We start from the raw sequence: 13,706 nt of genomic DNA, 5'->3' as shown, positions 1-13,706 counted from the left end.
CAAGTTTTGAATGGAACAAACAGTCCCTGGGAACAGTAGCTTCCAGGCCCACTTGGATTCTTAAACATCGGGTTCTTTTCAAATCTGCTGATTTGTTGGCAGCCCCAGGGAACATTTCTTTCTTGAGATCACCTCTTTGCCCCAAGACTGGGCCTGGACATGTGTCCCCATCTCCCTCCTTCCTGCCCACACAGGACAGGGGTCCTGTCTCCCACATCTACCTCGTCTTCCACCTTTGCAGTCCTCACCGGCTGCCCTGTCCTACCTTATATGTAAATTATTTGAATTTAACTCCCTCATGGCTTCACACTTGACTGTCACACTGAGGGAGTAAATAAAGAGAGACTGAGAGTTTGGGAGGAAAAGCCGGTGTCCTTGAAAAATACCATAAATAAGTCATTTTAATTATATTCGCCTTTTACCAGTAACCACCGTCTGTAGTCTTATCTTCATATAATACTCTCACATGACAGCAGATAAGATTCCCCAGCCTTGTTGTTTGGGGAAGATTACGTTTCATTTCATGTTTAATTGACAAGCTATACTTACCGTGGCCACTGCTAGGGAGATAGGAAAGCCGCCCGATTTTGAAGAGATGATAGAGGGTTTGGGAATAGAACAAAGGCTACTCGATGGCCAATGTCCGTGTCCTTTTGGCTGAGGTATTCCTGTTCCATCTTCAGTTTCACCGGCAGATATATGGTTGCCTTCACGATTCTGTGTAAAGTGCCACCACCAAAAAACAAAGCAAACAGAGCTGGTGATGACCTTTTTTCCTCTCTTTTCTCTCTTTCTCTCTGAAATATCAGTGTTCAGAAAATGTTGTCTCCCTTTTAAAGCTGTCTGAAAATTTTCATAAATAGCAATAAAAGAGGCAGAAAAATCCCAGTGTCTGTGTCAAAAGGGTTTCTCCTAAGTTTTATGTGACTCGGAGAGGTTAAGTGTAACTATGGAAACATAATTAACGCTATCAAGACCTTGACTTGAAATTATGTTTATAGAAGAATGTAAATGTCACTGTCTCTTGTTTTGAGAAGGCAACATTTTATAAACAATGAGTGAATCTTTCCAGTCTATATAAGGTATTTCTCATTATGTTGTTAACTGGCCAGTAAACAAAGTCAGGTTATCTCCTTTTAATTCTCTCAGATTCCTGTTGCCTAGCAAGTGAATATAATAATTTTCTTCCTTAAAAAAATCCACCCCCTACCTTTAAGAAAAACATCTATTTTTACTTTTCTTAACGGATTCTTACGGCATTTAAATATAAGTTAGCATTGATTCTTCTTCCAATTTACTTCTATCCTAATTTCATGAAACAAATTTGCCCAGTTGGTAGCTGAAACATGAAGGAAACTGCCTTCCTAGTTTTTCTGGATTCCTAGAGGCTAAGATGCTTTCTTATCTCAGAAACACAGCATCCAAGTCACAGACTACTGGTGGGATAAGATGCATTTCGCAAATCACATGGAAAATCTTTACATTTTTGGCAGGGGGTTTCCCCCACCTTGTGTAAAGCATAACTTGACATTTATTTCTTTTTCCTTGTAAAGATTGTTTTATCTTTTGACTATTCTGTTCCCCCAAATGATAGCTACCTCCATTTAATACTTTCAGGACTAAAACAGAAGTATTATCTCCCCAATTCTAACAGACTGGGTCAGAGAGTTTCAGCACATATAATAAGGCTTTTGATCACAGGTTACTTGGAGCAAGGTGCTTTAGTGGTAATAGTTAAAATATTAATAATTCAGTTGTTTGATTGTATCATATATTAGTGCCAAGAAAATCACCTTAATATTTTATGCTGTGTTTGTTCAGTGATTGAATTAATATCTGAAACACAAAGTCCATTACCTTCTAACCTTTTCAGGTGATATGAGAGAAAAACATCTTTCATCTTATACTGTATAACAGATTTTAAAATACATGTTAACACCTGAATTCAGTCATCTTTTCCTTATTTGAAGATGGTAAGGAAAACAATTTTTCAGAAGCTGAAACAAGACAATAACTATTTTCAGAACTACTTTTCTTCAGGATCACTGAAGCACTTGGGTGTCAGAATCTAGTGTTATTTCACAAGTGTAGGAACTCTAGATTCTCATTTTTTTTTTTTCTAAAATAATAACCACATGGTGCTTTTAATGATGAAGAGGAGATCAGCTCGGTGCTCTGTGGTGACCTAGATGGGTGGGATGGGGTGGGGCGGGAGGGAGGTCCAAGAGGGAGGGGACATATGTATACATATAGCTGATTCACTTCATTGTACGGCAGAAACTAACACAACATTGTAAAGCAACTATACCCCAATTAAAAAGAAAAAGTAGGAAGAGGTTTTTATGAAAAAAGAAGGCGCAAGAAAAGATCTTCAACAAGGTTTCTAGTTTTGTGTTTTCACACGTTAAATGCTGGGTGCCTGAGTGACATTATGTGCACAGAATAAATGCAGATTATGCTGTTAATGTGATTGTTTTGAAGAAGCAGCTAGAGGAAAACACACTGGCTCTGAGAAAAATAATTACCTGAGAAGTTGTATTATTGGTTCCCAACCTATAAATGAAAGAGAAAACATTAAGAAAATTACTCACTATGTTCAACCCTTATACCCTCAAACCTCTTCAACTTCAGCCTTGCTAGGGATGGCTCTTTCTGCAAACAGTCATACCTGAAGCATTTAAAATGTAAATCTGTAATGGACACTTCTCACGTGGCAAGCATAAAAGCTGATTACTTAAACACCTAAAATCCCTCTGGTTCTCGAGAAATGAGAAAATGAGAACATCTTACCGGTGATAACTAAAGATTTCCCTCCACTTGTCCAGATATGATATCTTCCTAGTTATCTCCTCTAAATCCAGCTCTTGGGAGCTCTGTTCCCGGTCCGAGGGCTCCATGGCTGTTTAGATAATGTAAGGAATTAGAAGAAGGAAGTTGTTCAGGTGGGAGAGAGAGAGCTGGCAGTGAAGTGAGATGGCTGGCATAGATGCCCAGGTGAAGTGTGTGCAACCCCTGCTTTTTGACCAGCAAGGAGATCACACCACCCAGTTGCAGCTTTGGGCGTTTTGTAAGCCCCCGCTATCAGATAATGATTAAACTTTCATTAGAGGTAGAATACTTTTGTGTTTTTATTCACTGTATGGACGCCATGAATGTTTAATCCAAGATACAGATTTATAAACAAAGGGACTGCAATTACTTACCTGTATCAGAGCAACTGGGATAATTTAATCGATGAGAGATACCATGCTGGTGGAATGTGATAGCACCTTATTCTGTGGTACCTCCTTGGAAATACGTAGTCAAAGAGGATAAAAGCCATCATGCTGATATTGAAAAATGATAGCAACCACTATTGGGTAATACGTAGGCCGAGGAAGAATCTGGCCAAAGGATATTTGATATAGATTTTAGTCCACAGAAATATTACACAATTTGAAGAGGGACTGGTTTGATTTGTTTTGGGGAGAAATTTAAAGGTATGTCTCTTCCTATTGGCTGAATGAATTGTAGCTGTAATAACTGGCATAAAAAAGAATACTGATGGTTGTGTTGGTTAATTTTATGTGTCAACTTGCTAGACTATGGTACCGAGTTTTTGGTTAAATACCAGTCCAGATGTTGCTGTAAAGATATTTTTTATGATTTATGATTAACATTTAAATGGTAGAATTATGGTTTCTCTGGGTATATGCCCAGTAGTGGGATTGCTGGGTCATATGGTAGTTCTATTTTTAGTTTTTTAAGGAACCTCCATACTGTTCTCCATAGTGGCTGTACCAATTTACATTCCCACCAGCAGTGCAAGAGGGTTCCCTTTTCTCCACACCCTCTCCAGCATTTATTGTTTATAGATTTTTTTGATGACGGCCATTCTGACAGGTGTGACAGATGAATGGATAAAGAATATACAATGGAATATTGCTCAGCCATAAAAAGGAATGAAATTGGGTCATTTGTAGAGACGTGGATGGATCTAGAGACTGTCATACAGAGTGAAGTAAGTCAGAAGGAGAAAAACAAATATCGTATATTAACGCATAAATGTGGAACCTAGGAAAATGGTACAGATGAACCTGTTTGCAGGGCAGAAATAGAGACATAGATATAGAGAACAAATGTATGGACACCAAGGGGAGGAAGTGGGGGTGGGAGATGGTGGTGGTGGTGTGATGAATTGAAGATTGAGATTGACATATATACACTAATGTGTATAAAATGGATAACTATCAAGAACCTGCTGTATAAAAAATAAATAAAATTCAAAAATTCAAAAAAAATTTAAATTAGTGATTTTGAGTAAAGCAGATTATCCTTTGTAATGTGGGTGAGTCTTATCCAATCAGTTGAAGGCCTTAAGAGAAAAGACCAAGGTCCGCAGAGAAAGAAGGAATTTGACCTCTGAACTGCCTTTAGACCTGAGCCTGCAACATCAACTCTTCCCTGGGCCCCCAGCCTGCCAGCCTGCCGTGCATATTTCAGACTTGCCAGTCCCCACAATCATGTGGCCAATTAGTTTAAGGAAATATATTTTATATATATATATATATATATATATAGAGAGAGAGAGAGAGAGAGAGAGAGAGAGAGAGAGAGAGAGAGAGATCCACATGTCCTATTGGTTCTGTTTCTCTGGAGAACCCTGAGAAGTACAATGGTTTTATCAAAACAAATAATGATTACCAGAAAAGGGTTCCTGTCTTTTCTGACCTAAATTGGACCTCTTCAGCCGGAGGTCACTTTCTCTATGACATATCTGATCATGAGTTTTGTAAAATTCTGGTAATACTAAGAGGTCAAAACAAAGAGGCTATGTGGATTTATGATGACTAGAGTAGTCAGGGCTGAGGGGACCGGTTATATCTGAAACACAGCAAGTCACCACATCAACCAGAGGCAGATTTAAATGTCCGCAGTTTTGCTTGGGAACGCTCTACTTCCAGTTTCTTAAACTAACTTTTAGGGATTGTTTAATCATTTCATATTCACAGGTCTCATCAACTTCCACCAGGTTCAGTACTTTTATTGTAAACATAAGAGGCATAAAGAAATCCTTTCTTATCTCCCTCCTCTAACCATACATCCTCCTTTAAAAAAAGCTTTCCTCTTTATAATTTTATAGTTTTAATGGGGGCATCAGTATTTAATATTTATTGGGCACCCCCTAACCCCCGCTATAGAATAACAATGAAAATACTTGATCCTTGCTCTCAAATAATATAAAGGTGAGAAATGTCTTGGAATTTCCAATTTAGAAAGTCATATTAAAAAATTAATTCTGGATCTACCATTTAAATAATTTAACAACCCTAAACCAAGAAAGAGGAGTAGCTGAGAAAACTATTTTTCGTAAGAATCATTATTAAGTCTGTATATTTGGAACTATGTCTGTGTCCTGGTTTACAGAGAATTCTATAAAGGTAGAAGCATAAGCCCCATTGACTAGACAACTTACTAATGTACCATTTTGTTGGGTTCAATAAAAATATTTTGAGTACTTCCTGTGTGTCAGGCACTTGGAGATGCCAAGTTGAGTAAGATACGGTTCTTGCTCTTTCTAGCAGAGGAAACAGGCACACAGGGAGGGGAAAATGCTGTGAGAACAGTGGCTCGGGGCTGTGGGAGCACAGGGGGCAGGTAGGAAAGCAGAGTGGTAAAGGGCATGGCCTCTGGGCCCCAGCTGCTTAGTTTTGAATCATGGTTTCACCACTTGATAGCTGTGTGGCCTTGGGCAAGTTATTTAACCTCTCTGTGCCCAGTTTATTTATCTGTGAAATGGGGATAGTTCCATATCTTTACCATGTTGAGACTTCTAATAGATGAAAATGGTATATCACTCTACTTATGTAGATCTTATTTATCTTTCCATTGTTTAATCCTTAAAAGTAGAATGCCTGAACCAAACGATATGGTTATTTTAAAGAGTTTTGCTACTGCCAAATTTTGTTGTTGAGAGCATTCCTTGCCCAACCCCTTTTGCTCCTTTTATTTCTAAGTTGGAATTCATGGTCCCATTCTTTTCAATCAAGAACGTGCTGTCTTTACTACCCTTCCTTTCTTTTTCTTTTCAGTTAGATGTTGATAAGGGTTCTATAAATGGAAAGGGCTGGCCTCTGGACCGCACCAGGAGTTAAGAATGTGACTCAGCTACATCCAGAGGAAGCCACCCCTCTCTTGGGCATTTTGTCAAAAGGCTTAGAGTAGGAGCTGGGTGTAAGAAGTAGGGTAGAAAGAAACGATGGGATTGGGGCATCTCGGGCCAGATCTGGAGAGATAGGGCAGGAAAGGTGTACGCAAATATGTAGAATTTGGGGTTATCCCCGTCACTTTCTAATACCTTTGCCCCCACCCCATGGCACATGAGGTCACCTAAATCTCCTGTCCCAAGACTGCCCATGAGGCATCAAAGGATTGGGGCTGAATACAGGGTCTCATGCAGCAATGGATCTGCAGCAGCAAAAGGAAAGAGTACAGAGCAGGGGCCATGGGGGAGGAGGGAAGTTTTGCAGCCCTGCAGTGGGCCAGGGGGATGGTGCAGGGTCTGAAATCCTTCACCTATAAAGGAAATACACTATGTTAGTGCAGAAACCTGTGCCTGAATCCATTTGCTTTCTTTCTTCATAATTTTGAAAAATAATGCCAATGATTTCATGAGAAAAGCTAGTTTTTATTTCAAACTTGGAAATTAACATGTAAACATTTAATGTTATTAACATTTGCTATAGGTTCCCAGAAAACTATGACTGATCATTACAGGATTTACTCAGTTCATCCTTAGGGTCAAATTTGAAGACCTTGGGCTTGCAAGCATTTTGACTGGCTTGAAAAGTTATCCCCAACCTTTCTTCTTGCTGTTTTTACATGAGACTTTATAAACAGAAATCTGGAGGCAGAATTTTAGAGCCTTTCGATTTTTTTTCTGAAATAAAATCTTGTTAGTGTTTAATTAACCTTACCCCTGGAAAGCTCTTCCTTAGGATTAAGTTAAATCCTTTATGGTTTAATTATCATTCATTTTCTTTAGTTCTTTCTGTGGAGATGGAAATTTCCTGATTATAGTCCTTCCTTAAAGAATTCTGCCAATCCACTGGAAACTAGAAGATAGTTGATATATTCCCCTTTTGTTCTTTGGTGGTGTTGTAAGGAAGAGAAAGAGGGTGTCAGGCCCAGGGTCAAATCCCAGGGCCTCTCCCATGACCGTAACCTTGGAGAAGTTATTTAGTTTCTCTGAGCTTCACTTTCCGTATCGCCTTTGACTTACCTCACAGAATCATAATGAATATGACCTATGCGAAAACTACTAACCTTTAGCCAATGTTCTCTTGCCTCTTATATATTAAAAATTCTCCTTTAAAAGTTTTACTTTTACCTGCCTTTACACGTTCTAGGGGTGATAGCCCAGGCTCGGGATAGAGCTAGAAGTCAAAAAGTCCCAAAGTATGAAGACTGGGGCATTTGTCCCTCAGTCAGTGGCCATGAGGTCGTTGGTTGGTCACTTAGTCACTGGTATGGGCCACAGTCCTCCTCCAAAAGGTCTTAAAGACCAGTGTGGTGTAATGGGATATACATATTTGGTCTTTGTCCCCAGTTCCTGTCAAACTGTTGGAATTTCAATTGTAGAACACCTAGGTGGTGTTGGAGAAATAGCGAATTTGTTGGTTTGGGGAAAAAAAAATCTCTCATCTGCTGTCAGAAAGAATCTGAGAACCAGGATTTAAAGCACATATCCTGGAGTCAGATTGGGTGGAAATCTTTGCTCCTCTGCTATATTAGTTATCTATTGCTGCACAAGAAATTACCACAAACTTAGCAGTTTAAAACAGTACCTATATACTATGTCACAGTTTTCCCCACTCAGGAGTCCAGACATGGTCTAGCATCCTCTGCTCAAGGTCTCACAAGGCTGCAATTAAGGTGTTTGCCAGGCCTTGAGCTCTCATCTAGACTCAGAGTCCTCTTCTAAGCTCACATAGTTGTTGGCAGAACTCATTTCCTTGTGACTATAGAACTTATTTCTTCAAGACCAGCAGGAAAAAGGGAGGCTCTGCTGCTTCAAGTCTCTGATCTTGGGAAAAGCCTAAGGTCTCTTATAAAGGACTAACTTGATTAGGCCAGGTCCACCCAGAAACGTCTCCCTTTTGATTAATTGGAAGTCAAACTGATTAGGGACCTTAATTACATCTGCAAAATTCCTTAACCTTTGCCATATGAGGTAACATAATCATGGGAGTGATATCCCACCATCTTTGCCATAGTCTGTTGGCTTTTTCAGATGGTCTCTTTCTTGTGTGAGTTGTGTCTTTCAAGGAATTGGTCAATTTTATTTAAGTTACCAAATTTGTGATCATAGAGTTGTTTATAGTATTCCTTTATTATCCTTTTAATGTCCATGAGATCTGTAGTGATGTCCCCTCTTTAATTTCATTTTTTTATTTTGATTTATGTTAATTATTATATATGGCTTATATCATCATATGTAAAAAGTAATCAAGCAGAATTTTAAAAGCTCTTAGCTAATATATATTATCTACTCACTTCTTTTTTTTTTTTAACATCTTTATTGGAGTATAATTGCTTTACAATGGTGTGTTAGTTTCTGCTTCATAAGACAGTGAATCAGCTATACATATACATATATCCCCATACCTCCTCCCTCATGTGTCTCCCTCCCACCATCTCTATCCCACCCCTCTAGGTGGTCACAAAACACCAAGCTGATCTCCCTGAGCTATGCAGCTGCTTCCCACTAGCTATCTATTTCACATTTGGTAGTGTATATATGTCCATGCCACTCTATCACTTTGTCCCAGCTTACGCTCCCCCCCACTCATGTCCCCAAGTCCATTCTCTACGTCTGCGTCTTTATTCCTGTCCTGCACCTAGGTTCTTCAGAACCTATTTATTTATTTATTTATTTATTCTTTAGATTCCATATATGTGTGTTAGCATACGGTATTTGTTTTTCTCCTTCTGACTTACTTCACTCTGTATGACAGACTCTAGGTCCAACCACCTTACTACAAATAACTCAATTTCTTTTCTTTTTATGGCTAAGTAATAGTCCATTGTATGTATGTGCCACATCTTCTTTATCCATTCATCTGTTGATGGACACTCAGGTTGCTTCCATGTCCTGGTTATTGTAAATAGAGCTGCAATGAACATTGTGGTACATGACTCTTTTTGAATTATGGTTTTCTCTGTGTATATGCCCAGTAGTGGGATTCCTGGGTCATATGGTAGTTCTATGTTTACTTTTCTAAGGAACCTCCATACTGTTCTCCATAGTGGCTGTATCAATTTACATTCCCACCAACACTGCAAGAGGGTTCCCTTTTCTCCACACCCTCTCCAGCATTTATTATTTGTAGATTTTTTGATGATGGCAATTCTGACTTGTGTGAGGTGATATCTCATTGTAGTTTTGATTTGCATTTCTCTAATGATTAGTGATGTTGAACATCCTTTCATGTGTTTGTTGGCAATCTGTATATCTTCTTTGGAGAAATGTCTATTTAAGTCTTCTGCGCATTTTTGGAGTGGGCTGTTTGTTTTTTTTAATATTGAGCTGCATGAGCCACTTGTAAATTTTGGAGATTAATCCTTTGTCAGTTGCTTCATTTGCAAATAATTTCTCCCATTCTGAGGGTTGTCTTTTTGTCTTGTTTATGGTTTCCTTTGCTGTGCAAAATCTTTTAAGTTTCATTACATCCCATTTGTTTATTTTTGTTTTTATTTCTATTTCTCTAGGAGGTGGGTCAAAAAGGATCTTGCTGTGATTTATGTCATAGAGTGTTCTGCCTATGTTTTCCTCTAAGTATTTTATAGTGTCTGGCCTTACTTTGAGGTCTTTAATCCATTTTGAGTTTATCTTTGTGGATGGTGTTAGGGAGTGTTCTAATTTCATTCTTTTACATATAGCTGTCCAGTTTTCCCAGAACCACTTATTGAAGAGGCTGTCTTTTCTCCATTGTATATTCTTGCCTCCTTTATCAAAGATAAGGTGACCATATGTGCGTGGGTTTATGTCTGGGCTTTCTACCTGTTCCATTCATCTATATTTCTGTTTTTGTGCCAGTACCATACTGTCTTGATTACTGTAGCTTGGTAGTATAGTCTGAGGCCTGGGAGCCTGATTCTTCCAGCTCCATTTTTCTTTCTCAAGACTGCTTTGGCTATTTGGGGTCTTTTGTGTTTCCATACAAATTGTGAAAATTTGTTCTAGTTCTGTGAAAAATGCCATTGGTAGTTTGATAGGGATTGCACTGAATCTGTAGATTGCTTTGGGTAGTAAAGTCATTTTCACAATGTTGATTCTTCCAATCCAAGAACGTGGTATATCTCTCCATCTGCTTGTATCATCTTTAATTTCTTTCATCAGTGTCTTATAGTTTTCTGCATACAGGTCTTTTGTCTCCTTAGGTAGGTTTTTTCCTAGGTATTCTATTCTTTTTGTTGCAATGGTAAATGGGATTGTTTCCTTAATTTCTCTTTCAGATTTTTCATCATTAGTGTACAGGAATGCAAGAGATTTCTGTGCATTAATTTTGTATCCTGCTACTTTACCAAATTCATTGATTAGCTCTAGTAGTTTTCTGGTACCATCTTTAGGATTCTCTAGTATAATATCATGTCATCTGCAAACAGTGACAGCTTTACTTCTTTTTTTCCAATTTGGATTCCTTTAATTTCTTTTTCTTCTCTGATTGCTGTGGCTAAAACTTCCAAAACTATCTTGAATAATAGTGGTGAGAGTGGACAACCTTGTCTTTTTCCTGATCTTAGAGGAAATGGTTTCAAGTTTTCACCACTGAGAACGATGTTGGCTCTGGGTTTGTCATATATAGCCTCTATTATGTTGAAGTAAGTCCCTCTGTGCCTACGTTCTGGAGGGTTTTTATCATAAATCGGTGTTGAATTTTGTCAAAAGCTTTTTCTGCATCTATTGAGAAGATCATATGGTTCTTCTCCTTCAATTTGTTAATATGGTTTATCACATTGATTGATTTACATATATTGAAGAATCCTTGCATTCCTGGGATAAACCCCACTTGATCATGGTGTATGATCCTTTTAATGTGCTGTAGGATTCTGTTTGCTTGTATTTTGTTGAGGAATTTTGCATCTATGTTCATCAGTGATATTGGCCTGTAGTTTTCTTTCTTTGTGACATCTTTGTCTGGTTTTGGTATCAGAGTGATGGTGGCCTCATAAAATGAGTTTGGGAGTGTTCCTCCCTCTGCTATATTTTGGAAGAGTTTGAGAAGGATAGGTGTTAGCTCTTCTCTAAATGTTTGATAGAATTCACCTGTGAAGCCATCTGGTCCTGGGCTTTTATTTGTTGGAAGATTTTTTATCATAGTCTCAATTTCAGTGCTTGTGAATGGTCTGTTTATATTTTATTTCTTCCTGGTTCAGTCTCGGAAGGCTGTGCTTTTCTAAGAATTTGTCCATTTCTTCCAGATTGTCCATTCTATTGGCATATACTTGCCAAGGATCTCTCATGATCCTTTGTATTTCTGCAGTGTCAGTTGTTACTTCTTCATTACTAATTCTTCATTACTAATTCTATTGATTTGCGTCTTCTCCCTTTTTTTCTTGATGTATCTGGCTAATGGTTTTCAATTTTGTTTATCTTCTCAAAGAATCAGCTTTTAGTTTTATTGATCTTTGCTATTGTTTCCTTCATTTCTTTTTCATTTATTTCTGATCTGATCTTTATGATTTTTTTCCTTCTGCTAACTTTGGGTTTTTTTTGTTCTTCTTTCTCTAATTGCTTTAGGTGTAAGGTTAGGTTGCTTATTTGAGATGTTTCTTGTTTCTTGAGGTAGGATTGTATTACTATATACTTCCCTCTCAGAACTGCTTTTGCTGCATCCCAGAACTTTTTTGTCGTTGTGTTTTCATTGTCATTCGTTTCTAGGTATATGACGATTTCCTCTTTGATTTCTTCAGTGATCCCTTGGTTATTTAGTAGTGTATTTTTTAGCTTCCATGTGTTTGTATGTTTTACAGATTTTTTCCTGTAATTGATATCTAATCTGATAACATTGTGGTTGGAAAAGATACTTGATATGATTTCAATTTTCTTAAATTTACTGAGGCTTGATTTGTGACCCAAGATATGATCTATCTTGGAGAAAGTTCCATGAGCACTTGAGAAGAAAGTGTATTCTGTTGTTTTTGGATGGTTGTCCTATAAATATCAATTAAGTCCATCTTGTTTAATGTATCATTTAAAGCTTGTGTTTCCTTATTTGTTTTCATTTTGGTTGATCTGTCTTTTGGTGAAAGTGGGGTGTTAAAGTCCCCTATTGTTATTGTGTTACTGTCTATTTCCCCTTTTATGGCTGTTAGTATTTCCCTTATGTATTGAGGTGTTCCTATGTTGGGTGCATGAATATTTACAATTGTTATATCTTCTTCTTGGATTGATCCCTTGATCATTATGTAGTGTCCTTCCTTGTCTCTTATAATAGTCTTTGTTTTAAAGTCTATTTTGTCTGATATGAAAACTGCTACTCCAGCTTTCTTTTGATTTCCATTTGCATGGAATATCTTTTTCCATCCCCTCACTTTCAGTCTGTATGTGCCCTTAGGTCTGAAGTGGGTCTCTTGTAGACAGCATATATACGGATCTTGTTTTTGTATCCATTTTGCCAATCTATGCCTTTTGGTAGGAGCATTTAATCCATTTACAGTTAAGGTAATGTTCAATATGTATGTTCCTATTACCATTTTCTTAATTGTTTGGAGTTTGTTATTGTAGATCTTTTCCTTGTCTTGTGTTTCCTGCCTAGAGAAGTTCCTTTAGCATTTGTTGTAAAGCTGGTTTGGTGGTGCTGAATTCTCTTAGCTTTTGCTTGTCTGTAAAGCTTTTAATTTCTCTGTCAAATCCGAATGAGATCCTTGCTGGGTAGAGTAATCTTAGTTGTAGGTTTTTCTCTTTCATCACTTTAAATATGTCCTGCCACTCCCTTCTGGCTTGCAGAGTTTCTGCTGAAAGATCAGCTGTTAACCTTATGGGAATTTCCTTGTATGTTATTTGTTGCTTTTCCCTTGCTGCTTTTAATGTTTTTTTCTTTGTATTTAATTTTTGATAGTTTGATTAATATGTGTCTTGGTGTGTTTCTCCTTGGATTTATCCTGTATGGGAGTCTCTCTGCTTCCTGGACTTGACTGACTATTTCCTTTCCCATATTAGGGAAGTTTTCAACTATAATCTCTTCAAATATTTTCTCAGTCCCTTTCTTTTTCTCTTCTTCTTTTTGGACCCGTATAATTCGAATATTGGTGTGTTTAATGTTGTCCCAGAGGTGTCTGAGTCTGTCCTCAATTCTTTTCATTCATTTTTCTTTGTTCTGCTCTGTGGTAGTTATTTCCACTATTTCATCTTCAGGTCACTTATCCGTTCTTCTGCCTCAGTTATTTTGCTATTGATTCCTTCTAGAGAATTTTTAATTTCATTTATTGTGTTGTTCATCACTGTTTATTTGCTCTTTATTTCTTCTAGGTCCTTGTTAAACGTTTGTTGTATTTTCTCCATTCTATTTCCAAGATTTTGGATCATCTTTACTATCATTACTCTGAATTCTTTTTCAGGTAGACTGCCTATTTCCTCTTCATTTTTTTGGTCTGGTGGGTTTTAACCTAACTTCCTCATCTGCTGTGTGTTTCTCTGTCTTCTCATTTTGCTTAACTTACTG

At 37.7% G+C, this 13,706-nt stretch overlaps 1 protein-coding gene across 1 annotated transcript in view; it reads right to left on the bottom strand.

Moving 5' to 3' along the window:
- MINDY4B (MINDY family member 4B) overlaps positions 1 to 2,897 on the bottom strand; it is a 39,323-nt gene extending 36,426 nt beyond the window's left edge. The window contains 3 exon segments of the mRNA XM_060149496.1: positions 550 to 717; positions 2,526 to 2,553; positions 2,791 to 2,897. Of these exon segments, the coding sequence (XP_060005479.1) occupies positions 550 to 717; positions 2,526 to 2,553; positions 2,791 to 2,897 (303 nt within the window).
- Between the last annotated feature and the right edge of the window lie 10,809 nt (positions 2,898 to 13,706).

The sequence above is a fragment of the Lagenorhynchus albirostris genome, chromosome 5 (genome assembly GCF_949774975.1).
Source record: "Lagenorhynchus albirostris chromosome 5, mLagAlb1.1, whole genome shotgun sequence".
In the NCBI taxonomy this organism is placed as follows: domain Eukaryota; kingdom Metazoa; phylum Chordata; class Mammalia; order Artiodactyla; family Delphinidae; genus Lagenorhynchus; species Lagenorhynchus albirostris.
The sequence above is the reverse complement of the archived record's forward strand: the minus strand, read 5'-3'. Positions and strand labels throughout refer to the sequence as shown.